General features: G+C 39.3%; 1 protein-coding gene across 1 annotated transcript in view; it reads left to right on the top strand.

Moving 5' to 3' along the window:
* The window catches only part of ak8 (adenylate kinase 8), a 111,883-nt gene that overhangs the window by 33,273 nt on the left and 51,408 nt on the right, over positions 1-27,202 (top strand). The window contains exons 6-7 of the mRNA XM_033048678.1: positions 19,523-19,604; positions 25,105-25,176. Coding sequence (XP_032904569.1) covers positions 19,523-19,604; positions 25,105-25,176 — 154 coding nt within the window. The remainder of the gene's footprint in view (positions 1-19,522; positions 19,605-25,104; positions 25,177-27,202) is intronic.

Genomic DNA, 27,202 nt, shown 5'->3' with positions numbered 1-27,202 from the left:
GCAGACGGAGGCAGAGAAGGGGGATACGACAAAAAAGTCGCATTCCCCCGAAGGGAGAGACAGCAAGCCACGTTTCAACCCCCCCCCCCCCCCACATAAACACAACCTAAAAACCAAAAACTTAACTAGACAAAACGAAAAAAAACAACACAAAAAAGTAAAGACAAACGGACTGCAGGCGAGCCGCAGCCGTTCACCAGCGCGGATAACTTTTGATGTGGCAGCTTATCAAAAACCTTCTGGAAATCTAAGTATCATAAGTATCATATTATCATGTATCATACATGAGTAAGGACTCATTCTGCTTTATCCACATTCACATCAGAATTTACTTCAAAGAATTCCAATAAATTTATCAAACATGATTACTCTTTCACATAACCATGTTAACTTTGCCTCGTTACTTTGAATTACTACTTTCCCACCCACCCACCTTGACAGTTCCTATCATCCCAATATGCATATGAGTTCATCATCTTCACCTTATTCGGTCTACTAGGCTGTCCATGAAACCCACGCCAAACATCTCAGCTTACTGATAATAAATAAATGAGGCAATCTTCCCTGGTCGCACATCTAGCCTCTATCAGTTTGTTTAAAGGTCTGTAAACGAATGTAATAAGTGCAGCTTGGTTAATGCTTCAGTAGTTGTAAAAGTATAATCAGTCTAGTTATTTGTCAGACAGTTCCCTTAGCTTTATTAACATCAATGTTTTGGTCCAGCTGTAATAAAAAGTTTTTTTTTCAGTTCAGCTTATTATTTTGCTGTTGTGTTTGGATAATGCCAAGTTCTTAGAGTCATAGGGTCATGGAGTTATAGAGTCATAAAGTGATACAGTGTGGAAACAGGCCCTTCGGTCCAACTCGCTCATACCGGCCAACAGTCCCAGCTACACTAGTCCCACTTGCCTGTGCTTGGTCCATATCCCTCCAAACCTGTCCTATCCATGTTCCTGTCTAACTGTTTCTTAAACGATGGGATAGTCTCAGCCTCGACTACCTCCTATGCTGTATGTGTAGGAAGAAATTACAGATGCTGGTTTAAACCGAAGATAGACAGAAAAAGTTGGAATAACGTAACGGGACAGGCAGCATCTCTGGAGAGAAGGAATGGGTGGTGTTTCGGGTCGAGACCCTTCTTCAGATGGTATGCTCTGCTTCAGTTCATGGATAAGTACTACATGCATAACACCAGATGGAAAAATAATAGAGTGTAGTATGGGTTCAGAATATACTCTGGATGAGAGAATTTCTGTCTACAGCTCCTCCAATGGTTAACCTAGCTAAAACCGGATGAACGTAGTTGCTACGTTAGATTTGCAGTAGTCAGTAGGTGAGCCAAAAAGGGATAAAAACAAAGAATGTAGCAGATCAAACAGCCTCTGTGGGAAGGAAAAATCTGACATAACGTTTCAGGGAAATTTAGAAATGGAACATATTTTAAGTTGCAGGAATTTTAAGCATCTGAAATTTCTTGCTTGATATTGTCTTTATCAATCATCTGTTGCTGATGTATATCTTCCCAATGGTATAATCATCAAAAAAAATGTCTGGAGATTATGTGCCAACTTCACTCTGGGAACATCATCCATCAGGTAGCATTACCTTCTTCCTATTTAACATGGATTCACAACAGTTTCAACAATTCAAAAACGTAGTTGATCATGATAGCCATGGCTCAACAACAAGAAAAAAATTGTTTTCCACAATTTCATGGTTCAGTATTTCTTTCACATTCCCATTACCACACAGGTAACCACTCCGATCTATGTAAAATGAATTGCTATCTTGGGGAAACTACAACACAAAACTATATGCTAGCAAAGCAGAGGACGTAATTCTGTGCATTGGACAGAATTCAGCAATTCTACAATTGCCTGATCAAATCAAAACTATTAATTTGTAAATGGTGCTAGATGATGAAACAAATGGGAGGTGGCGATCTCATGAAAATCCCCATTCTTAACAAATATGGACACAAGGAACCAAACTGAACCGGGATCCAAAATGTTGCCTATCCATGTGCTCCAGAGGTGCTGCCTGACTAACTGAGTTACTCCAGCGCTTTGTGTCCCAATCGTAACAATTCTGAAGCACAACATATCAGTACAGAAGACAAGGCTGAGGCATTTGCAACTGAGTTGAAGGTTCATTTTGACTTACTCCTGAGGTACTTGCCATTGGAAAAAAAGTTTGATTCATCATAAAATTATGAGGTATGAATAGTAAAGATGGTTGGAATATTTTTCCTGTAGTACGGATGTCAAAAAAAGGCCATAGGTTCATGGTGAGAGGAAGGAAGAGGGAAGATGTTATGATTTTTAAGGATATTTGTGGCGGAGGTTTTTTACACAGAGTAGATGATCTCTCATTATGATGGCATCTGCTTCCAACACCTCCTCAAATACAATTACTGTGAGTGGGAGGAGACATTTAGACAGACACTTGAACAGGAAAGACATGGAAGGATATAGATGACGACCATCCTTTTGCCCCCGCAGATGCTGCTTTGATCCGCTGAGTTCTTGCAGCAGTTTGATTTTTTGAACAAGGAAATATACCATTGCTCATTCATCATTGCTAGGTCTAGCTCCTGGAAATCTCCACTCAACGACACTCTGATGGTACCTTTGCCACTTGGTCTATGAGTGTTCAAGTAAGCAAATTTAAGAGAAAATTAGCCATTCTACACAGATGCACGAGCCTCCTTCCATATTACCACTTCTTCCTCCTCTATTAACATATTTTTCTTCCTCATGTACTTAACCAGCTAAAACCTATGTACATTTATATTAGCCTCAACTATTGTTGTAGCAAATTACAGTCTGCCATGAATACTATATGTGCAGCAACAATATTTTTGACCCCAATTATTTCATAGGCGTGCAAGCATCAGACTGCGACATGTTAAATTGCATTCTTTTCAAAGCAAATAATGTTTATCAAAGACTTGGGTTTCAAGGGAAACAAATGCGATTGGTTACTTGACTCCACAGCCAACAGGTATTTGGGCCTTCTTAAGAGGGGTGTTTGAGCTGTCTCAGACACTCCGCGGCATCCGACAAGGTGTAGTATGGTCTTGGGAGTCATATTGCTGAGGCCAAGGCCCCAGAATGACTTGACAGGAGATGAGGGTGGGAATGCCTTCTCTAAAACCTGTTGAGGGCTTTGACATTTAAATGGTTAAAATTGTTTTAAATAATTAAAAGGAATCAGAAATTATTCAAGGAGAGCTTTAAAGCACTAAGTAAAATAAATAAATGGCTGCACTTCCCTTTTCTGAGGTATTCTACAGGGCAGGAGGCTGGGGATGGGGGTCCAAACGCTTCCATCAGGATGGGACAGTCTGTTTACACAGCATAATTTTTGGGAACCCTGCCATGATCAAGACGGCTGCTAGATTCCAGGTGCAATCCAGTGATGAAACGGAATGAAAGATCTTCCCGCATCTGTCACACAGCAAATTCTAGATTTATGCCAAATCCACCCTAGGATCCACCCTCGTCTGCCCCTTAATAACAGTGATCCCCTTTGGACCAATGATAAAGGATTTATAGAGTTACATGCACATTGAGAGATTCTAGTTATGAAGATGTCAAACATGCGTTTCTCATTGGAATAGTGAATAAAAGGAATCCACAAATTATTTTTGACAATATGTTCTTCACAGTGTGAAAAAGGATCCATTATGTCCATGGGGAGATGATTTAGAAACAATGAGGGTATAATCTGCAAAGAATGAAGGGAAAATTCTAAGCTTTTGGCCCCAACAGTAGTTTGCTAGAACATGGAATATTTCACCCAAAATAAGGAATATGGCATGATTAAAGTAGAATTGATTAAATATTTAAAATAAATATGTAAAAAAATCTGAAATTTGTGTATTTTGTATAATTTCCAGCAATGTTTGCCAGAATGTCTGTATTCCTTATTCCTGAAACATTTTTGAACAGGTCTCTCTTACAGCATCAGTTGCTCAAATTAAATGTCAGATTTACTTTTCCTTGAACGAGAAACAAAATTATTGGAAACATTTAATGAGAATACACATATTTTAAATTAATGAAATATAATTAAAAAATCAGTTGGATCTTTTAATAAATAAAATTTGCTTTAACTGCACAGGTTTATTTGATTATACTGATGTATAAATGACCTTAAAAGATAATTAGTTTGGGTACGAGAATTTTCCCTTTAAAACCAGTTTTAAGTTACGTTGTAGACTGCATTTTATTTAAAGCTAATTCCTTACACTGGTGAAAAATGATACATTTGATACTTATAATGATTTCTGTATCCCATGATAAATTAAGGGGAAAAAATAGAGGGCAATGAAAGAACTGTATAGTAAGAACCCACAACACAGCAGAGAGCACAACAAGAGAGAACACAGAGATTATGAAAGAAGTCCAAAATACTTGGAATGGAAATGGTAACTAAAAAAAAACAAATTATCAAGGATAAAACATTCATTGGGCAGATAAATATAAGAAGAAATGTTGGGAAGGGAATAGGGCCACTGGAAACAGCCAGCATAAAATCAAAGATAGATTGTGAAATAGCAGAAACATTAAATAATTACTTTACTTTGCTATTGATCAGGGAGATAGGTCAGGTCAATGGAACAACAGAAGATGAAACTAAATGTAATACCACAGCATTTAAAATTAAAAAAAAGAAATATTAACTTTAGACTTTAGCTAACCTAATCAAACTCAAAGACAATACAATCCCTTGTCCAAATGGTTTACATATACACATTTTAATCTACGAAAGTAATAGCAGATTACAAAACAATAAAACATTATCAGTAAAAGGTTCAGTTGCAGAGTACTGGCGAACAGTTAATGTTAATACCCTTATTTAAGAAGGAAGATAAAACGTTGGTGAATATTAGCTTAATAAAATTAAGCTAAATTCACTATAGCTAATAATAAAATAGCATAGCACCAATGACAGTAAAAATAATGGAAATACATATGAAATTAGGAAAACAGCTTGAGTCCTAAAATATATTAAGTTTTCATAAACTTACTAATACGAGCAGGGGGAGGCCCATTAAATCCTCTCTGCTGTCTGTTTGTAACCTCAACTCATTCCCATTTATTCATGTAACTGTTCACCTCCTTGCTTATCAAGATCCTACCTACGTCTGCCTCCGAAATACTCAAAATTACTCTGCTCATACCATCCTTTGAGGGAGAGAGTTCCATAGACTCCAAACCCACTTAAAAATAAATGAATAAGTCTCATCCCTTCTTAAAACAGCATCTCCTTATTTTTTTTAAAGTTGTAGATTCTCCCTCAAATGGAAACATATTCTCCACCATGTCAAGACCCCTCAGGATCTTATAATTTGCACGTTTCAGAAAGGAAATGCTGTCCAACCTTTTGAATTAATGGAAGAGATGATTAATGTAGCTAAATTTGTTCCTATTATAACACTCTCCAAATACTTTTAGGTCTATTCCGTTAACAATAAGAGTTCTTGATATGTTTATTTCTCCCATACCCCAGTAGAGAACATTAACAGTTGTTATTTTTTTATTATCTGTAGTGAGTTTAGCTTATTTTTATTAAAATATAATAGTGGCTTAAAAGTAATGGCAATCTGTTTTCTATCATGTTCAGGAAAAATTCTATGATAAATCTTTCAAATTAAAAAAAAAAAATTCTCACCATTGTTATCAAATCCCTCTATGGCTTCCTATCTCCCTATATCTTTAATTTCCTCCAACCTTCCAATCTTTTGTGAGTATTATACTTCTCCGGACTCCTTATTATTCTTGAATTTAATTGCTTTGATATTGATGGCTATCCCTTCAGTTGCCAAGGTCCGAAGCATTGAATTTCCCTCTCAAATCTTTATGCACCTGCACTTCCTTCCCTTAAGATGCTCTATAAAACCTCTATAAATACGTTTGGACTTTTTTTTGTGATTCCCTGTCAGGAACTGTTTGCAGTGTTCTTCTGGAGTGCTTAAAATTGCTTTGCTTTGTTCTTTAACACAATTTGTTGCTGTTATTGGAAAAAAATGCAGAGGAATTGGATTTCCTGCTTTATTTGGTGTGCCAGTCCTGAGATGCACCCATTGCTATTACTTAACCAGATTGCTTCCAAAAGGCTGCTGTGTTTTTTTTCATTACCTTGTACCTTGTGGTCATCATTTCCAAAGAGTCCACCAGGGACTATACTGGAAGTTGGACAATTTTATACTGCACAATTTTTTAATTTTAATTTTACATTTATCAAACCAATTAACCTACAAACCTGTACATCTTTGGAATGTGGGAGAAAACCCACACAGGTCACAGGGAGAACGTACAAACTCCGTACAGACAGCACCCGTAATCGGGATCGAACGCGGGTCTCCGGCGCTGCATTCGCTGTAAGGCAGAAACTCTACCGCTGCACCACCATGACTGCCACCGTAATTACAACAGTGATTATATATATATAAAAAAGTCCTTCATCTGTAAAACACTTTAGGAACATCCTGAGATCACTAAAGCCACTAAAAGAAGGAAGGTTGGTCTGATGTTACTTTGATATGAGGTTTGTTTTCAAGTTTGAGAGAAATTATAGGCGATGGTTGAAATGACAGAGATCTAACTTTGCTGCAGCAGGAACATGAAGAAATGTGATTATCTGAATAAAATATTAAATAGCGGTTAAGGGCGATGAATTTGGGATGGAGCTGTAAACTGTTCAATGCCTATCAGAAACTGGACTTCTAGCTTTACTTTCATAATGCGGGTGAACTGACTGTATTGGGCACTGGAAAATTCAGCTAACTCGACCAAGAGCGGAACTCACTATCAAAACATGGAGGGGACGCACCCAACAGCCCTGTCTGGACTGAAGGGACGCCAACGCTGCTTCTCCGCAATGGCCATTTTTCCCGCAAGCCCAGGCAGGTTAACCTGGCGGGGATGTCGCCCACCTCTCAAAACATGGGGGGAAGTGTCCCCTCTGGCCCCCCTGGGTTTTCCGCCCCTGAACTCGACGATGGAGCTGACCAGCATGTGGTTAACCTCCACAATGGATAGAGAGGTGAACAAGAGGGAGGAAACTCCACATCCACATTCAAGATTTGTTGTCAAGAAAGGCCATTTTTGCAAAGTAGGTCTTAAATATAGGTTAATATACCTTCATTGGATCACTGTAGAACCTGAAAAATAAACAAAATGTGTTACATTTCTTGTAGAATCCTGAAATGTCTGCTTATACATTTTTGTTGAGACATTCTTTTCTTCCAAATCAGTACGAACTATATAAAACAATTCTTGCCTCAAATTAGAATCTGCGGGAGATTGCCTTACGGCAGTTCATTTTGAAAACGGTGTAAAGTAACTGTGTATTTGTGTTTAATGGAAATGAAACAGAAGCTTATTCAAATTAATTCCTGATTTCAAAGGAATTATGTGGGTTTGCTTTTCCCTTGGTACACCTGCAGCAGACATGTTATTAAGCTATGTCAATATTTTGTTGCCTTTACAAACTATTTATTTTGTCCCACAGGGTTTTGAAACCTAGGCAGCCTTTCAGCATGCTTTGTGGTGACGCAATTTTTTTTCCCCTCTAAAATTCAGCCTAGATTGAAAGTAGAAATTTGTCCTTGTTTGCAGCATTGAATGCACAATATAGGAACAGCTAGTTTTCCAAAATTCAACTCTGTTGATCGCAATAGAATCTTGCTCCATTAAAGTAGACCTCGTTTAATTTCACCCATTCCTATCCACACTTCAGCTCACCTGCTGCCAAAACCCTCATCCATACTTTATTACATCCAGACCTTGCTGTTCTAATGTCGTGCTGGCTGGCCTCCAACATTCCATACTCATCCAAAACTCTGCTGAATGTCTTGTAATTTGCTTTGTCCACTATCGACATCACCCCTGCATTACCCCATTGACTTTTCAGTCTAGGACCACCAGGCAACTAGTATAATTTGTACACAACTTCACTGGTAGCCATCTTTGCAATCATCCCCATGTGAAAGGACGAGCGTGCATTCCAACAACTGATGCCTCTGGTGCATTCCAAATGTTCTTTATCCTAGGCTGCCCTTAGCAGCTTTGCCTTCAACTCTAAAAATTGGAAATCTGTTTCGGCTCTAAAAACTGGAAATCTGTCCCTAAACCTTTCACTACTCCTTCAAGATATTCCTTAAAACAAATTTCTGATTCTCCTTCTTCCATTGTCCGAATATCTATAGAATATTTTGTCCAATAATTATTTTGAATATTGGAATAAGGTTTGTTGCTGTGGAAAACCATCACCTGCATTATGTTTTCAGGACTTCCCTGTGTTTTGAAGAATTTAGCTTCTGAGTAAATGTTGTTACTATTCCAATTTAGCTGGAGTTTGCTGTATCAATTGTTAAATGTGTTGGAAACGCATTCAGGGAGTTTTTTTTCAACTTTACTCACATATGGAAGTGAATGTGCTAATCAGGGACAGTTAGTATGGCTTCATCTGCGGCAGTTCATGCAGTGCAAACTTGATAGAGTTTATTGAGGAGGTAAAGGGCCTGTCCCACTGCGGCGACCTAATTTGCGAGTTTAGAAGAGTTTGTGCTCGACTCAAAGTCGCAGCATGGTCGACACGTGGTCCTAGGAGAGCATGCTGAAAAATTTTCCGCGAGTAAAAATTGGTCGGCATGGTTCTTTTGAACTCGTAGTGCAGTGCAGTGGAGTGGGGGTCGCTAGGCAGTCGAGGTAGCCATAGGCAATCTCCTTTATTGACGGGCATTTTAATTGGCTCATTGGAGTTTTCAGAACCAAGGAAAACCGACCGGTAATGTTAAATGCCCGCTAAACTTTATTAAAGGTGGTCTGGCTTCTTAAAAGTGTCTACACACCTTCTTCTCCCCCCCCTCCTTCTCCCCCCTCAGATTCCTATTAAATGGTTATCTCTTCACTTTAAACCTATGCCCTCTGGTCCTCGATTCACCTACCCTGGGCAAGAGACTATGTGCATCTACCCGATCTACTCCTCTCATGATTTTATATACCTCTATAAGATTACCCCTCATCCTCCTGCGCTCCAAGGAATAGAGTCTCAGCCTACTCAAACTCTCCCTTTAGCTCAAACTCTCTAGTCCTGGCAACGTCCTTGTAAATCTTCTCTGTACCCTTACCAGCTTGGAAGATTTGGAGAGGGAGCAGAAGGGTGCTGCCTGGATTTGAGGGTCTTAGTTATAAGGAGAGATTGAATAAACTTGGTCTGCATTCTCTGGAGCGTCGGAGGCTGAGGGGAGACCTGATGGAAGTCCATAAAGTTATGAAAGGCATAGATAGGATAGACAGTCAGACATTTTTCCCAGAGTGAAGATGTCAAAGACTAGATGCCATTCGTAGCTTTAAGGTATGATGGACAACATTTAGAGATGATGTGCAGGGCAAGTTTTACACAGAAATTGATGATTGTCTGGCACACGCTGCTGGGGTGGTGGTGGAGGCAGATACAATACTAGCATTTTAAGAGGTTTCTAGATGGGTATTTGGATATGTGGGGAATGGAGCTATATGGATCACATGCAGGTGGAGGAGATTGTTTTACCTGACATCATGCTTAGCATGGATATTGTGGGCCAAAAGGCCCATTCCATGCTGTACTGTCTATGTTCGTACTAGAGGTAATTCATATGTCGTGAGATTGAAACAAATAATTATTTTCCAGAATTATATTCCCATTTCAGAATTCAGATATTGTGTTTACTTTCCTACAGAGCTTTATACTTTTGATATAATTTTTTATGCTGGGTTGGTAATTATTTATTTGCTGCGTTTGGACTTAAGTTGTAAAAGCTCTGTTATAGATGACCCTGAATGTCCTGGTATAATCAACTTTACTCTCAATTCTGAGCTTTTCTTCCCCCCCATTTTATATTTTCAATTCTGAGTAGAAAAGAGTGGGAGTTGGAGCAATATTTATTTCATTCTGCAAGATGAAAATTAGGGTTTTAATGCCCATAGATTCATTCCTGGATGAACTAAATAATTTCTATCACAATTTCCTTTTTTTTTTTTCCTTTATTATGTCAACTTCATACCTCACAATTATGGTTATCCTGCATTTTGCTTCATACTGTTGTACTGGTAGATTTATGTTCAAATGTTATTTCTTATATTTTTGGTCCCTAGAATTATGTCCTAAATAAAACGGATGTAGTTGCAGCTTCTACCATAAAGCAGTCTGCATGCATTGACCACATGCAAATAGCTTATAATTATATTTATTTTTTTAATAGACTTCGTCTGGTTTGCTTATAGTGCCTAGTATGCAATTAACCCCAATAACTAAATTTGTGTTTGTGCAGTCAATTGTGAAATCCAGAAGGATGAATTTTAGTACACCATTGTCTAATGTTGAGCTAGGTCAAATCTGTGTGTTTTATGCTGGTCCATTTGACTCCCAGGATAGCTTTTTTCCCTGTGACATCTGCTTAGTTGCCTGTCCCTCCTCAGTTCCTGTACACTTGCAGATGTTCTGTCCATAGATCAGTGCAGTACTTAAGGAGCTCAGAGTACACAGGCTTTTGATGTCTGATAAAAAGAACCAACTCGCTGGAGGTAAGGAGAGAATGATCAGAATGTCAATTAACCTTGGCTAAACAAGCTGGTGATCATCCATGATACTGTGTTCAGTTTATAATCAAGTGCATGTTGACAATCATGGCATCAATATAAACCTTGTGTAAAAAATGTTTGTCCATACTTTATGTGTTACACATGGTAGAGATACCTGATAGTAGTGAAATAGATGAAATATTGTACTAGTAGATGAAATGACTGAAAAGTAAATCAAAGCAGAGACTATTTGCTTGAGATATTGGATATCCTTTTAACCCTGTGCAGCCAACGGAAATAATGTGTATAGTTAAAATCAGAACAGAGTGCTGTTTGCCATCTGCAAGTAATATCCAAACACTAATTTTAGGATAAAACTGCATTGTCCAGATTAATATCCAACTGTTCTGATAGCCTAGTAAAATAGGCAATGCTTAGTCACTCACTTATTAAATTGGGCCCAGAATCTCATGCCATTTTACTGTTTAAAATGCAATGAGAAATTCTAGCTTCTGGATTCCTCCCCCCCCCCCCCCCCCCCCCCCCCCCCCCCCCCCCCCCCCCCCCCACACACACACACACACACATGTTCTATCCCTTTCCTAGCATGCTAAACTCTATTTGTTCATCATAGGCACTTTTATTATCAGTTTAATTTATAGTGGAAAAGTTGGTGAAGAAGGAGGAGCAGCATCAACTTCATCCGTCAGCATGAGAAGTAGCTCAACCTACTAAGGTTAAATGTAAGTAGGAATGCTCAGTATATAGGCTATACAGACTATGTCTGGTGTACCAAAAAAAAGCAATCTTGCTCTAACCGAGCTGTGACAGATTTGTTCAGTCCCTTACAAAACAAACTGCTGCCTGTGGGACACGAGTGCCTTACTTCCCAGAGGCTGTCAATGTCACCACAATCCTTGACCAATCTGCTATTTGCACATACCACTCTTAGTTTAGTTCAGTTATTATTGTCACTTGAACAGAGGAACAGTGAAAAGCTTTTTGTTGCGTGCTTTCCAGTCAGCGAAAAGACTATACATGACTACAATCATGCCGTCCACAGTGTACAGATACAGGATAACGGGTATAATGTTTGGTGTAAGATAAAGTCCAATAAAGTCCTATTAAAGATAATTCGAAGGTCTCCAATAAGGTAGATGGAAGGTCAGGACCGCTTTCTAGCTGGTGAGAGGATGGCTCAGTTGCCTGATACAGCTGGGAATAATTTCAGTTTTAGAGTATACATCTAAAATAAGTAGATCACCATTGACCACTTGTTTACTAACCCCATTAGTCAGCAACAGAGAACAAAAACTTTAAGCAGTGGTACTTTTCTTTGTGTCCAGACCATCACTGTCTCACAAATGGATCATATGACATGTAATCACAAGCCAGCAATGTTTAATGGCTACTCAAAGAAGTAGGATTATGCATGCATGGCACTCAAGGGCAGTCAGAGTATTTTGGATCAATTATATTTTTATTCCTACTCAAACTGAAATGCAAAGTGCAAATTTTCTCTCCCCATAGATGAATTGTCTTCATTCATGAATTATTTCAATTTTTTTAAGGGCATGGTACCCCTGGAGGTCATTCTACCTTCGAAAGTGGACTGTAGAATGGTAATGTCACACAAGGAAACGCAATGCTGAACCTCCCCCGTACATTTACACATAATGCTGTGCAAACTGCTTGTGAGAAGTTGCCCTATTTTTTTTTCAGAGGCTTTGCTCCATGAAGTTTTCATCTCTGGGCTACCCACTAGAACATCCCTTTGGTCTTCCTTGTCCACAATCTTGCTATGAATCACTCCTGCTGGGTGTTTCATCATGTGCACAACTGCCTACATCACTTTCTGACCCCCCCAAAGCGTGCCAGCATCTGTGCCTGGGCTTTGAATAGATGAAGGATGGAGACAGAGGTTGGTCCATAAGTTCCTCCCATCTCTGTAACTTACAACAGTCTAGCTTTCTATCATCTGTTTCTCCTTCCACACATGTACCTGAACTAATGAGTATCTCCAGCATTTTCCGTTTATATTGCAGATTTCCATCATCTGCAGTTTTTTGCTTTTCAGAGATATTCAAATTACATTTATAGTAGTGGAAGAAAGAATGAACGTCAGAAGAGCTAAAGGGGAAACATAACCCTTCATTGATTAAGCATATGGTATAAACAGATAATAAGAGTAGATAGTTTCTACATGCTCTTTTACTTCTTTTGTAAACTAATAAATAATAATTAAAAGTAACCTTGTGAACAGGTCGTTTTTTAACTTCTTTAATTGGGAGCATTCCCTGAAGATATTCACAGGCTCTCTCTCACAACCCCTCAATGCTAACTTGCTAGGCAGTGTCATGTATCCAGACGAAAATGGCCAATATTGCAAACAAAACGATGTATGTATAAAGCAATGACAATACGTGTCAGCATGTTAAATGTTAACATTCCTCCTGATAAGTGTTTGTGTTTATAATATTATCTGAAATATAGCTATAGAAGCTATGTATAAAATTTAAAAAAATATAGAAGAAAAGACCAGAAGGTACCATTTGCAGCTCAGACATTTAAATGAAATGCTATAAAAACGTTTATACAAATCAAAGTTCTGAGTACCATTGTAAAGGATTGTGTGGAGGTAGGTTGTGCAATGTGTCCACTAATGTGACATAGACACCAAAACAGGCATAATAGAATTCAATTTTTCACATTTGTTCTGTTTTGCTATATTTTAGATAAAGCAACAAAATTATAAAATATAACACAGTACATTTTTAATAGAATAAATGGTTCCAATCTTGATATAATGGTGATTTTGTTATTAAACTGAAATTTGTAAAGGAAATGCTAAACCCAAGAAATATGTTTGCTGAAATCGCCAAAAAGGCAACTTACGCACTGTTTTTTACAGGTAGGTAATTCTTGCTCCACTGGGCAAGATACTGCATTTTTTTAATTGAATAGTTCTATGTAGATGCAACCCCTCGGTTCCTATATAGGGATAAATAGTAAGATTAAACGAGAACTTACCAGTTTGAAGTTTGATCTGTATTTTATGAGGAGTTACGATGAGGGATTACGTGAAGAACCCCGCCACGACGCATGCGTGTCATTCTTCAAAGCAGCGGTGTGAAATCACAGATAACTGTAATGACTAAACATAGTAAGATTAGAGAAGAGATACCAGTTAAGTATATGATCAAGGGTGGGAGCGGAAGGCACGTAATCCCTCATCGTAACTCCTCATAAAATACAGATCAAACTTCAAACTGGTAAGTTCTCGTTTAATCTTACTATTTTACTTCGGAGTCACGTGAGTGACTACGTGAAGATTTTAAAGCTCTGTGATTTCATGCCGTGGAAACGAGTCCATGCATCACGTCTGCCTTGATGACTGTAGGAGGAATTGTGTTAACATAATTTGGTCATGAATTCGACATTGAAATCATAAAATTTATTAACACAAATTTATAACCCCTTTTTATGGGTTTAAATTAATTTACAAAACTTAAAATTGTTTCTGCAAACGTTCCAGGTTTCATTGCTGGTTTATTGTAAAATAATTGGAATGTTTGGCACCTGTTTCAGCCATCTTGAGATGGTCTGGACCGTCACTCTTTTGTGTGGTTGCTAGTGGCTGACCAAAAAGTGCCTTCTCATTGCCTCTTAGGATTTTCGTTTTCTCCATGTATAACGACAGATGTCTTACTATACACAGACGGTCATCTGTTGGGTATGACCTAAATTGTATATTGAGGCCTGCTGATCCCTGTCTGTTCTGCTTACTATCTCATAGATATGAAACGTAATATTTTCTGTTGAGGAAGTCATGTTGTCCAGTCTTAGTTTATGCAGTGACTGTGCCCTTTGTGCCGTGACCAATGCCATTAGCATGACTGTTTTTAATGTCAGTCTGTGTAGGGACAGAGCTGTTGCTGGAGACCAATTCCTGAGCATCTTCAGGATAATAATTACATCCCATATATGGGAGTGCCTGGTTCTTGGGGGATTAGTATTAAAATTCCCCTCATAAGTTTTGTTACCAGTGGGTGAGTCCCAACAGAGTAACGCTCTGTCCCCTGCCATAGGTAAGTCGATAGGGCACTTCTGGCGCAGTTGATGGCACTGTAACTGAGCCCCTCATCATAGTGGAGGCCTGCCAGATATTCCAGAACAGACGGGATGTTCATGTCTCTGTAGGTGATGTTGTTTTTATGGCAGTGCATCGCCCACTTTCTGATATAGACCAGATACTGTTTTTTGGTTGACCGTCTTTGGGCCGCCGAGATCATGTTCACTGTTCGGTCCGTCAGTCCCAGTTGTAGTAGAGGTGTTTTTATAACTCTACAAATTAATAAGTTCAAATGTTAATGGCATGGGTGGCTATCCCTTGTTATGGGATGTAGCAATAAATCTGGTCTATGTGGGATGGTGATACATGGTTCTAATACCATGTTTAATACCACTGGAAACCATGGTTGAGTAGGCCAATCGGGGACTACCAATACCAGACGCAGAGTCTTGTTGTATTTTCCTTAATACCCGATTGATGAGGCAGAAAGGAGGGAATGCGTAAATAAACAATTCCCCCCCCCCCCCAATGCAGCGAAAATGCATCTGTCGCCGCTGCCCCAGGGTCTGGTTCCCATGAAACATAATTTGATAACTGGTGGTTAAGTCTGGATTCGAATAGATCGATATCTGGTGTTCCATATTTTGCTGTAATATCAGCAAATACTTTTTTATTCAACATCCATTTGGTGTTTTCATTAAATTTGCGTGACCTGGTGTCTGCCACTAAATTTAGTCTTCCTGGTAGGTAAGTGGCTGATATCCAAATATCTCTCTGCATACACCATTGCCAAATTGTATTAGCCAGATTGTCACATGATGTCGATTTGTTTCCACCCATGTGGTTAATGTATGCTACCACGGTGGTATTGTCTATCTGTAGTCTAACATGCTGGTGATATGACCCAGTACAATATGACTTTAGGCCATGTAATGCACCCAACATTTCCAGGTAGTTTATGCCCAGTGTGAGTAATAATGATGCCTCCTGAGCAGTCCATCTACCTCCACAGCTGGTGATGGTATTGGTGGCTCCCCACCCAAGTGCACTGGCATCAGTTTGTAGTACCATGGAAGGGTTACTGACAATGATTGGATTGGAACAAAGTTATCTATCCACCATTTTAGTTCCATTTTAGCTTGATTGGTAGTTTCATAGGTCTGTCAAAGTGACCTGCATTAATTTAGAGTGCTTGTATTTTTGCTCTCTGTAAGTTTAGGTAATGTAGAGGTCCAAATTGTGTGGCTGGAAAGGCAGCCATCATTTTGCCAATTACTTTTGCTACCAATCTGATGGATGGTTTGCTGATGTCAATGAGGTTATTGCAAGCCTCTATTAAATCTCTAGCCTATCCCTTAGGCAGAGTCACCGACATGTGAACTGAGTCAATGGTGAAACCCCAAATAGTCCATAGTAGTGGAAGGCGTTAGTTTAGATTTAACTGGATGGATAATAAATCCCAGTTTTTCAAATAACTGTTTTGTGGCTGTTACAGTTTGTTTGGCTAATTCCAAAGTTTTGCCCACAATGAGTATGTCATCTAAATATGCCATGACCATGTGTTTACGTTTCCGTAGAGACGCTAGGGCTGGTTTCAAAATTTTTGTGAACAGCCTGGGGCTGATGATAGCCCATTTGGCAGTGCTTTATACTGCCAGAGTTGTCCCATCCAGTTGAATTTTAAGTAACATCTGTGGTCACCTCGTATAGGCACTGAATAGTAAGCATCTTTTAAATCGATGCTGGGCATGAAGTAACCTTTGGAAATTAATTGTTTAGCAGTAACAAAGGTATCCATTTTGTCAGATCTATGATGATGTGACAACCACCATCTTTTTTGTTTTTGATAAATATATTGGACACGAATTCTAATGGTTCGTGTTGAGTTTTCTCAATTACACCTTTTATGTAAAGCCGCTCCAGTTCAGCTTGCGCTTTTGATTTTTCTTTATCAGAAGGCACGAACATTCGGTTCAGTATATGTTGAACTGGAGGGCTGTACTTGTGTATAAACTCTATTGTATATCCCTGGATACTGCTTAAGATGTAAGTATCGGTTGTTAACATGCTCCATGCCTTCAGAAAAGAGTGTAATCTCCACCCAACCTCCATGCTCCCTGTATTTTGTAGGGAACCAGACCCACCTACCTCCATAGTTACCAGTGGCAGGTTTACTTCTTTTTGTAGGTTCTTCGCTGCTGTTGTTGCGCTGGTGTCTGGATTTTCGGTTTGGTTGGCGTTGGAGGTCCCCGCATCTTCCAAGAAGGCCGGCCTGGGCCATGGCCTAAAAAAGACATATTTTGAGTACCGGGCCTTCGAGCTTTCACCAGTTCTGCTGGTGGGTGCGTGGGGTGCTGTCTTTGGCTGTAGTGGGTTCCAGTAGGTTCTCTTGTTCCTGCGCCACTTGCACACTTGTCTTTCCTTCTGCGGACCCCTCTTCCAGGTCAGCCCAGAACTGACCCGCAGTGCTCCTCTCTGATGAGGTAGAAGCACTGTGCAGCCCTTCAAGAGGTACTGCTGTGGGTTTATCATAGGGCCCACAGTGACCCGACTCCATCTCCCGGAGTCTGTCACGTTGGAGCAAATGCTCCAACACACCGCTCCATCCAGCTCCAGCGCTCTCGGGCGCTGGCCGCCTGCGGTTGTTCAAAGTCGGACTCCTCTGAGTCCACGACCTTGTTTGTTTTTGTGTCTAGCCTTACCGCCGTTTTTGACTTGTCCAAAAAGTCGACGGCCCCATTCTGAATAGTCTCCCGCCCGGCCATGGTGTTCTGGCCGGCGCGGGACCAAAAGTTGGCACAGCTGATCCCTTATGGGGCTTGTGACTTCAGCTGCTGCTGGCTCCCACAACTTCGCGGTCCTCCCCAGCCAGCTTCACTCGCAGCACTTGTGGACACTATTTTTTCCAGCTTCCCCCCCTGTGAAAAAACAGCGCGGGGAACAAAACTACCGTAGAGTAAATTTCTTACCTGCAGGTCGCGGTTTCAAACTTATCGCTGCGGGGGAACGCTTCCCCCCGCCTGTCGTTTCGCAAGCGTGAAGCGATATGGCATGCATGCGTCGTGGCGGGGTTCTTCACGTAGTCACTCACGTGACTCCGAAGTAAAATTAGCCACATGATACTGTTCATAAATAAATAAATTTCCTCCAAGTTTTCACCTTTTGGAAATCATTTATTCTAAGGAAGGAGTTTTAAACATTAATAGATGAAGATGCACTTGAATAAATTCAATTTTGTATGTTAAGCACACTGATGACACAAATCTTGCGTTTGTAATGAACTATATGGGCTAATTGAAAATTACATTGATAGGTTCTCTTAACCTTATTTCACCATCCCTTGTCCAACGGGTTTCTTTGGTATTGTGAAAAAAAGTCATGTGATCTTTGTATGTCATGGCTCTTCAGTCAGAACACTGAAATTTTAATAAAGAGTGCTCTTGGGATAATATTTAGTCCTATAAATGTGGGTTTGAAGGACTGTAGTCTGGTAATACATTTACGTTTACTTTAACAAGGGCATGTGGGAAATGACTATTTTCAGCTCAGGTATAGTATGTAGTCCTAAGAGTAAGTATTCCATTAGTAAGATGCTCTCATTTCTAACTAACGAGCCTGGGCATTATGCTGATTGTTTTACTACTGCCTTGACTCTTTAATCCTTTGTTTTTTCTTATTCATCAAAATTTTGTTGGATTTTCTTCCCTTTGCTTTACATTATATAAATGATTTACATAATAGACTGATGCAATAGGATGAATTTATATTTTATTTGCATCTCAATCTCCAGTTTTAAAATCTGCAAGCATTAGACTTATGCAAAAGCAATGAAGACATAAAATGTCTTACAAAGTGGAGTTTAAATGTAAAAATGTCTTGAAACCTGAACAACTTTTGCCTAATTCCACTTGAGAATAGTATGTATGTTATTCCACTATACCTGCAAATTGCTATAGAGATCCCTTTGTTCTTCCATGTTTCCAGTGCTTGCTAAATTAAGTACAGTTATCCTATGAATGAGTTTAACGGCAGGCGATTAATTACATTAACTGAACAACATTTTGCATTTCTTTGACAACTCTAATACATGAAATGTCCCAAAGCAGTTAACAGGTGTAGAATTCTGTTGTTCTGTTGTGCGCTGATTATGTGCTGAATCTATATCTCGTATCTGACGCCAGCTATGCATGGCACAGAATTGGCAACCCCAGATTTGACTGGGAATTTCTGGCCCTGTGGATTAGTTTACTTTAATATTTTAAAATTATCTCTCAGAGCTTTAAAAGGTAGACAAAATTGCTGGAGAAACTCAGCGGGTGAGGCGCTACTCTCAGAGCTATAATGTGCTTTCATTAATTTCATTGATAGTTTACTGTGATTAAAATATATATATTTTTAAAATTATTTTTCAGCAATCTTAATAGTTTTTAATTGCCTCTAAATGTCACCGGCATTTCAAATGGTTTTTAAACATTGACAATTTTGATAACTGCATTTCAGCACTGACAGCTTTGATAACTGGTTTGGCTTTGCCCTCAACCTATTTCCTCTCAAAGGACTCAAGGGGCATCAGGGCATTATAGGGAAACGCCTCAGTAAGATACTATTTGAGATCTAATTACCACTAGCGCTTTGTAGTGTCTTGCCTATACCTCCTGGATGCAGGATGTAGGAAGGCTCGCCCAGGCTAGGAATATTCAAATTTATGAATTTGGGTTGTCTGTTGCCTTTTAATTTTATATTTATTGGAGTATCTAGAAAATGTGAACTGCAATAGTTCTAGAGGCATTCACCACCATCTTCGCAAGTGTGATTTAGTAATGAGCAATAAAATGATCATACAAATGATCTTGTATTTATGTTGTTTGCTTCGCAGGGCTGGGTGCTGGTGGGTTTCCCCCAAACGCGGGAACAGGCAAGAGCAATACAAGAAATAGGAATTGCACCAGAACATGTTGGTAAGTTGTAAAAGATCGGAATATGAGCCTAATGCAAATTTCTTCGAAGCTGATCTTGGTAGTAGAACTGCTCAGTATCAGATCAATGCCACCCAGACAAAGAGGTTCAATTTGACACTTTCCAGATTATTTAGTAGGTTTAATAGCTTAGATGCAGGCTGCACCATTCTACTTTCCCTGTTTATTTTTCCCTTTGAGTGCCCTGTAAATTGATTCGCTATTATGAAATCTTATTTCTGTTAGTTCTGTTTCCTTATTTGTACACTTTTGTGAAAGCATCATATTGTCTTTATCAGTTCCATGTGAATTTTAAAATATAAAGTCAATTTGGCCACTTGTGTCTTAGCTAGCTCTACAGAAAAAATAAAAATAATATAGGTTTTACATTTGGCTTGCTACTCTGTTCATTTAAGTAAACAAAAGCAATTGAAAATACATTCTACTATAGACATAGTGATAGAATGGAATTGGTATTTTATCAGTCCATTTGTTCTGATTAAAATGCCAAATGATAAAAATAATAATTCCTGCTTTCTCCAATTGTATGTCACCTTTCAGATACATAGTTACAAAAAACATGCAGTGAAATTGAATAGGATGGCTGATCCACAGGAAAGGAATGGATACAAAGTTTAGTTTTAAAGTTTGAACATTCTTTCAGGTTAGAAGATCTAATTTTCCGGCAATCTATTTATAATTAGCTCAAAAGATCATGAACATAACACAAGAAAATAGGAGCAGCAGTAGGCCATCATACACCTCAAGCCTGCTCTGCAATTCAACGTGATCGTGGCTGATCTATGCTGGCCTCAACTCCTCTTCTGTGCCAGTTCCCCATTACCTTCAATTCTGCAATCTTTCAAATATTGATGTATCTCCACCTTAAATATATTTAATGATCGAACTTCCATCACCACCGGGGCAGCTAATTACAGAGACATTCTCCCCTCTGGGAAAATAAATTTCTGTGCACCAATTTTAATAAGGTGTTCACCAATGACAGTGCCTCAAGAGGGTGATAGCAGACTCTCCAATTGTTTACATGAGTGCAGTTCCAATGACCCGGCACAATCCAGAACAAAGCACCCACTTGATTTGTCGAACCATCCACTGCTCTAAATATTCTCTGCACCACTGATAAACAGTGGCTGCGGTGTGTACCGTCTACACAATGGACCATACTTTCTTGCCTAGGCCACTGCAAAAGCACCTCTTGCCACGAAGGATAAAGGCAGCAAGTGCTTTGGGCACCTTCACTTGTAGATTCCCCTCCATGTCACACAACATTTCGGTTGGGAAATATATTGCTGGTTCTTCATAGTTGCTGGAACTATTTTTCTTATCAGCACTCTGGAAGTATCTTCATCCGAAGGATTTAAGAAGATAGCATACCATTACTTTTTCACAATTAGGGATGAGCAATAAATGCTGGCCCTGCCGGCCACTGCCTGATCCCATGATACCTGATCCTGAAAACATGAATAGGTAAAAAAGTAATTAGTTCAATGTTTCCAGGCCTTTTACAACATCCTGTTTGTTCTTTTTGCAGGTGATGTGTTTAATAGCATTGCATTTTGTTTTAATTCCATCTAGCCCTGATGTGTAAACTAGTCCATGATGGAAATTATATGAATTAATGAAGATATCTCTGACGGTTGTATTAAAATATTTTTTCATTATTTTTGGATAGTTTCTTTTCAGTAATTTGTCATAGATTGGAAATTTGTTTTTCTTTGTGTGAACAAGAGTGCGGTAGAAGCTGGAATTTTTGATATAATGCATATCTGGCTTCAAAGAACCCTATATTACATTAAAGAAATATTGCCATTTCCCACCTTGACTACCCGTATGGCTTGTTTGATGGTGACCGACTAGTTGTGCCAGTGCACTGAATTCAAAGCCAGTTTTGTGGAACTTGTGACTGTCGGAAATTGGCTTGAGACTACTCAAACTGATTTCATTTAGGACCCTTAACAGCTGTCAGAGACTTTCATCCCATCTGTCTGGAGATGAATTTAAAATCTGGCCAGTGTTTAATCCAAGAGGATCACGCGATCTGCTGGACAATGGTTATGATTTAACCTCTGAAACTTTCTGTAGAATTGTTTGTGTTTAGTTAAATGTAAACATCACACCTATTTAGTTGACATTAAGTTTGGTGCTGTCTCTTGAGGCAATGTTTAAAGGAATTCCTATTTACAGATAGAGGAATAGGAATGAGGAGAACTGAAAACCTACAGGGAAGTCAATAGATGAAAAAATTAATGATCTCTAGGAAATCTAAGCATGATCAGGGAACACTGAGTTATAAATATTACATTGTAAGCTTGGATTAAATTGATTCCCTCCATGAATGCCAGCAAAAAAAAATCTTCTCAAAGAAGGTGCAAATCTATTCTTTGTTCTTGGTGCATTTGCGCTTCCATATTCAGTAAAATGCACAACTCAGACCACAGGATGTACAGGTAAAGCCTGATGTGTGAAAGTCTGGAGCACACACTATAATTTATTATTACATTTAAACCAAAAATTAATCAGAGTTGAAAAGCAATAATAATATAATTAATACGGAGAAATTCATCCACTGCTGGAAGCACGAATCAAGCTATGTAGTCACATCAGCACGTTATGCTCAGTCTCCAAAATTCAATTAATTGACTTCAATGCAAGTGAGTTTGGAAGCAGAATAAGATGTGCTGATATGATCATTTAGCTCTTCTAGTGCCAGCTATCAGGAATTAATTTCTTGGTATAATTATTCTAATTCTGAGCGAGATGCTGTTATTTTGCTTTATTTCTTAGCCCAGCTAAATCACCAAATATAAACATTAATAATTGACAGAAGAATAAGAGCTACTCTTAACAAACTTGCAAAATTGATATTTAATTAATTGCAAAGCAAATTTGAATGTTAGCTTAAATGCACAGTAATCGTGAATACTGTCAGAAGAAATAACACCACAGGTGTAAGGAAAGTTATGCTATAGAAAGCAAGAAATATAACTAAAATAAAAAAAGATTATTAGTGATTGTTCTCACAAGTCTCTAACCAATTAAAATTCATCTCATTTCATGTAATCATTTCATGTAATCATCATAATTCTTAGAATTCAAGAGGTTTAATAAACATCTTTATAGACTCTGTTACTGAATGAAAAGTTTCAAAGGAACACAAAGCTTTCACCACTCTTAATAAACAGAATAATAGATGACAGCATCTAGCATCGATCTTCTTTCGACTCAGTGGTTGAATTTCTGTAGAACACACATAACACAAGACTCAATTAGATGCTTGGTAAGAATAATTTTACAATATCCTCTATGGAAAATCATGGGGATGCACACACCAACATTTTTGATAACTTTGCCCAGTAGACGATGCTGCAATTTTGTTATGTGTTTATTTTGCTACCCTAGGTATCTGAAAAGCATTTTGATTTGCCGACGGGAAATAATGTATTTTCAAATTCAGTCATGTTTTTATTATCTTTTCTCTCTGTTGCACACTGTGACTCTTATCTTGCTATAATAATGGAGAATAAAATAATGATGCAAAGCAAAATGTAAAACAACCCCTCCTCAAATCCTGCAGTGTTCTAGGAGCTAGACTGGCATGTCCATCTTGCAATTCACCAAAATGTATGGTGACCTAAATCAATATCCTGCAAGTCCTTTGCTGCACCCAAACCCTACATGCCTGCTGAATGTGGACCTTAACCCTGCCAACAATTATTAGCATTCACATACACTGAAGCATTTAGGATGACATTTTATGAATCTACTACAAGTTCTTTGTAATCTGCAATTGTAAAGTAGTATGCAGTTTTATGCCCTGCAACCTGCGCAGTCTGAAGAAGGGTTTCGGCCCGAAACGTTGCCTATTTCCTTTGCTCCATAGATGCTGCTGCACCCGCTGAGTTTCTCCAGCACTTTTGTCTACCTGTAAATATGCTTGGTGAGATAACTTGGCAATAAAAACAATAGGTTCAAGGCAATAATTGAATATAAAGTTTCAGTTGGTCTAATTCTAATAAGACTGGTGGCAAGTTAATGGAAAAATAATTAATTAATTTTACTCAGATGATTTGAAACTAATTGATTTGCTGTGTTACTTTGTGAAAATTTGTTGGGCGTTAGTAATATATATCCTTATAACTATAAAACTCTGATCTTGGATGAGGATGTGTGTGTGTGTGTATTTATTTGTTTGCGTGTGATCTCATCTACTTGAAAAAATGACGCATATTCCTGTAGAATTTTATCCCGTGGAGTCCAAAATTGTCTTATCTGAAAAATTCATGCTTTTTTTCTCGAGATATTTATGAAAATGTTCACAAATCTGAAATGTCTTTCAAAATAGAAACGAGCGGCTTTGGCTGATGACGTCACAATGGCTCTGCGTGCTACGGGCTCTACGTGCTGCGTCTGCGCTGCGAGTGACGTCCCCCTGCGAGCTGCTGCCAGCCCACCTCCCGCAAGCTGCTGCTCCCCTGCGAGCTGCCCTACCTCCCCCCCCCCATGAGCTGCCTCCGGGCTGCGAGCTGCCACCCCCCCCCCCCCGCGTGCTGCCGCCCCGCTCCCCTCCTCCTCTTCCCCCTCGCTCTCCCCTCCTCCTCTCCCTCCCCTCCTCCTCTCCCTCCCCTCCTCCTCTCCCTCCCCTCCTATCTCTCTCCCCTCCTCTCTCTCTCCCTCCTCTCTCTCTCCCTCCCCCCTCTCTCTCTCCCACCTCTCTCTCTCCCACCTCTCTCTCTCCCCCCCTCTGCGAGTTGGGGGCTATGCGTCAGTGGATAGGGTGGGTATGGGGTAAAAGGAGCCAATGAATAATATGTAAAAAATATCAAGGGGAGTGGTTAATGTGTGTGGGGGATAGTTAGTGTGTGTGTGTGGGGGTGGTTAGTGTGTGTGTGTGTGATGCCGCAGGTCCCCCTCCCGCAACCCACCGGGTCCCACTTGGTCTAGTGTACCATAAAACCTAGGTGTGTTGCTTCACAGCTTGGTTTGGGAACAGTTCTGCCCAAAACCACAAGAAATTGCAGAGAATTGTATATGGAGTAGTGTGTACCAGATCAAGCAGGTCTGATTTAATGACTACAACTTCACACCATAAACTTAACCAAACTCCTCCTGATTTCTGTTGCGTACGCAGATTTAAAACTGGCCAAAACTTATGATTTATTAACATTAAATGACCTTGTTTTTGGCTGGTGGTTATAAAATGGTTTTCTACCTACATCGTCTAGTCCTGGGAACTTCCAGATTGAGATATTGTTCTGTATCAGGGACCAGCTCACTGTGAAGCCTGTGTGATTGTTTGTTGTGCTTCACGATGAGTTCACTGTGAAGAAGGGTTTCGGCCCGAAACGTTGCCTATCTCCTTCGCTCCATAGATGCTGCTGCATCCGCTGAGTTTCTCCAGCATTTTAGTGTACCTTTGAGTTCACTGTGGGTTTTGCTCAATAAATGACCTAGTATCAATTTACTACCTCTCTTCCATTTATAGTTGTACTCGATGCCCCTGATACTGTGCTGATTGAGAGAAATCTGGGGAAAAGGATTGACCCAGACACCAATGGTAAGAAATATTTAATTGTTAACTCTTTCACATTGGCAGAGCACTTATTTTTCACAAACAAATTCATTTGTTTCCTCTGACCTTCTGCATCTTATTTAACTTGCAATATTTTGACCACATATCCTGCAAATTTCTACGAGGAAACTAATGATTCTATTAAGCTTCTGATGCATTATGTTAATAGTATTTCTAGAGCATCTTTATCTAAATATACAAGGAATCGTGTTATTTCATGTATTGAAAAAAAAGTTATAATAATATTGGTATCAATAATGTGATGAAGGTGTCGTGGGAAAGAAGTGACTTCTGACTCAGAAGCTCGCCATTTGATTTTAAAAAGGGTTTTAGTAATTGAAAAGATGCTTAAAACTTATTTTCAAATTATTTTGAAATGAATTCATTTTACTTCAATTTCCTTGGTACAAGACAGGTATAACCACCAGTTAGTTTGCTGCTTATATTAACCCCTGCTTTTAATTGTTATCTTTATGGGAATCAGAAATAGACATTATCTGAAATTTGGAGCTGTTGTTCTATCCAGCAAATGTCCCAGAACTAACATCCGCCCACAGGATCTTTCTTCTTCCTGTTCCTTACAACTTCACATCAACCTCGCTTGAACCTTTCAATCCAATTTTTGTTCTGCCAAAAATTCTGGTCAAGGAAAGTCATTGTATGTTTTATGACAGTGGCTAGGGCACTTTATTCATCTTTTTCTCATGTGAGTTCTATATGGATAGTCTCACCATCTTCCCTTGCTGTTTCTCCTGCATGGTCTCAAAATGCTCATGCAATCCATAATCCATAGTCATATTGCCCATGTATTTTATAAATGAGCCTGCTCTTCATTGTTCATCAATTAATTTTGTAAGAAGTGGATTTGCATTTATTATGTTTCAATATTTCCCTAATCGTTAACTGTTCTTTTTTGTTTTTCAATGTTGCCCCAATGTGATATTTGTGATATAACACTGGACCAGATATAACACCTCTCCCTCACTCTCCTTTCCGCTATCCTCAGTCACTCCCTCCCTCCCTTCATAACCCCTCTCCCTCTATCCCCCTGTTCCCCCACTCCTCACCTCCCCCTATCCCACATCCCACTCTTCCTCCTCACCTCCCCCACTGCCCTCCTCCCCCTCTATCATCCACTCCCTACCTCCACCACTCTCCCCTCCTCTCCCTCTATCCCCTAAATAATGTTAGCTGTTAATGAAAACTGAAGAATTAGATTTTTCGAAAATCGCGATTTTATAATGTAAATGAGATTGCCAATCACATTGTGACGTAATTGTGAATTAAAACAGAAGAATTTGATGAAAATTTTTTTTTAAGTTACTATGTAAATGAAATTCGCGATCCCATTGTGATGTTGGTGTAATGTGGCTGACGGGCAGGGCAAGTGGAAAAGTGGTTTGAAAAGTGTTTTTCGTAAAGTTTTGTAAAGTTTAAAATGTCAATAACTTGTAAAATATATCATCAATCTTTCATTTTCATCCCAGGACAATGGTGAGTAAGTTGGGCCAAAAAGTGTAGCGCTATCGTGTACCGTTTTGGTGAGGTTTGGGGATATCACATCCACGCAAGCACGCATACAAAATGAGAGTTTTAGTAATGTACTAGACCGTTGGGTCCCACCTTCACAGGGGAGGGCTGGTCCCCCAACGCAATATTCCACCTATCGACCAATTCCAATATACACACACACACACACACACACACACACACACACACACACACACACACACACACACACACACACACACACACACACACACACACACACACACACTCACACATTCACACACACACTACTCTCACACATACACACACACACACACACACATACGCTCACACACACATACACACACGCACTCACACACATACACACGCACTCACACACATACACTCACACACACTCAGACTCACACACACACACATACACTCACACCCATACTCACACACACAGACACATACACACACACATAGACACACACATAGACACACATAGACACACACACACACA

Source organism: Amblyraja radiata, chromosome 32 (genome assembly GCF_010909765.2).
Source record: "Amblyraja radiata isolate CabotCenter1 chromosome 32, sAmbRad1.1.pri, whole genome shotgun sequence".
NCBI classification, from domain to species: Eukaryota; Metazoa; Chordata; class Chondrichthyes; order Rajiformes; family Rajidae; genus Amblyraja; species Amblyraja radiata.
Note: the sequence above shows the minus strand (reverse complement) of the source record. Positions and strands in the feature narration are given on the sequence as shown.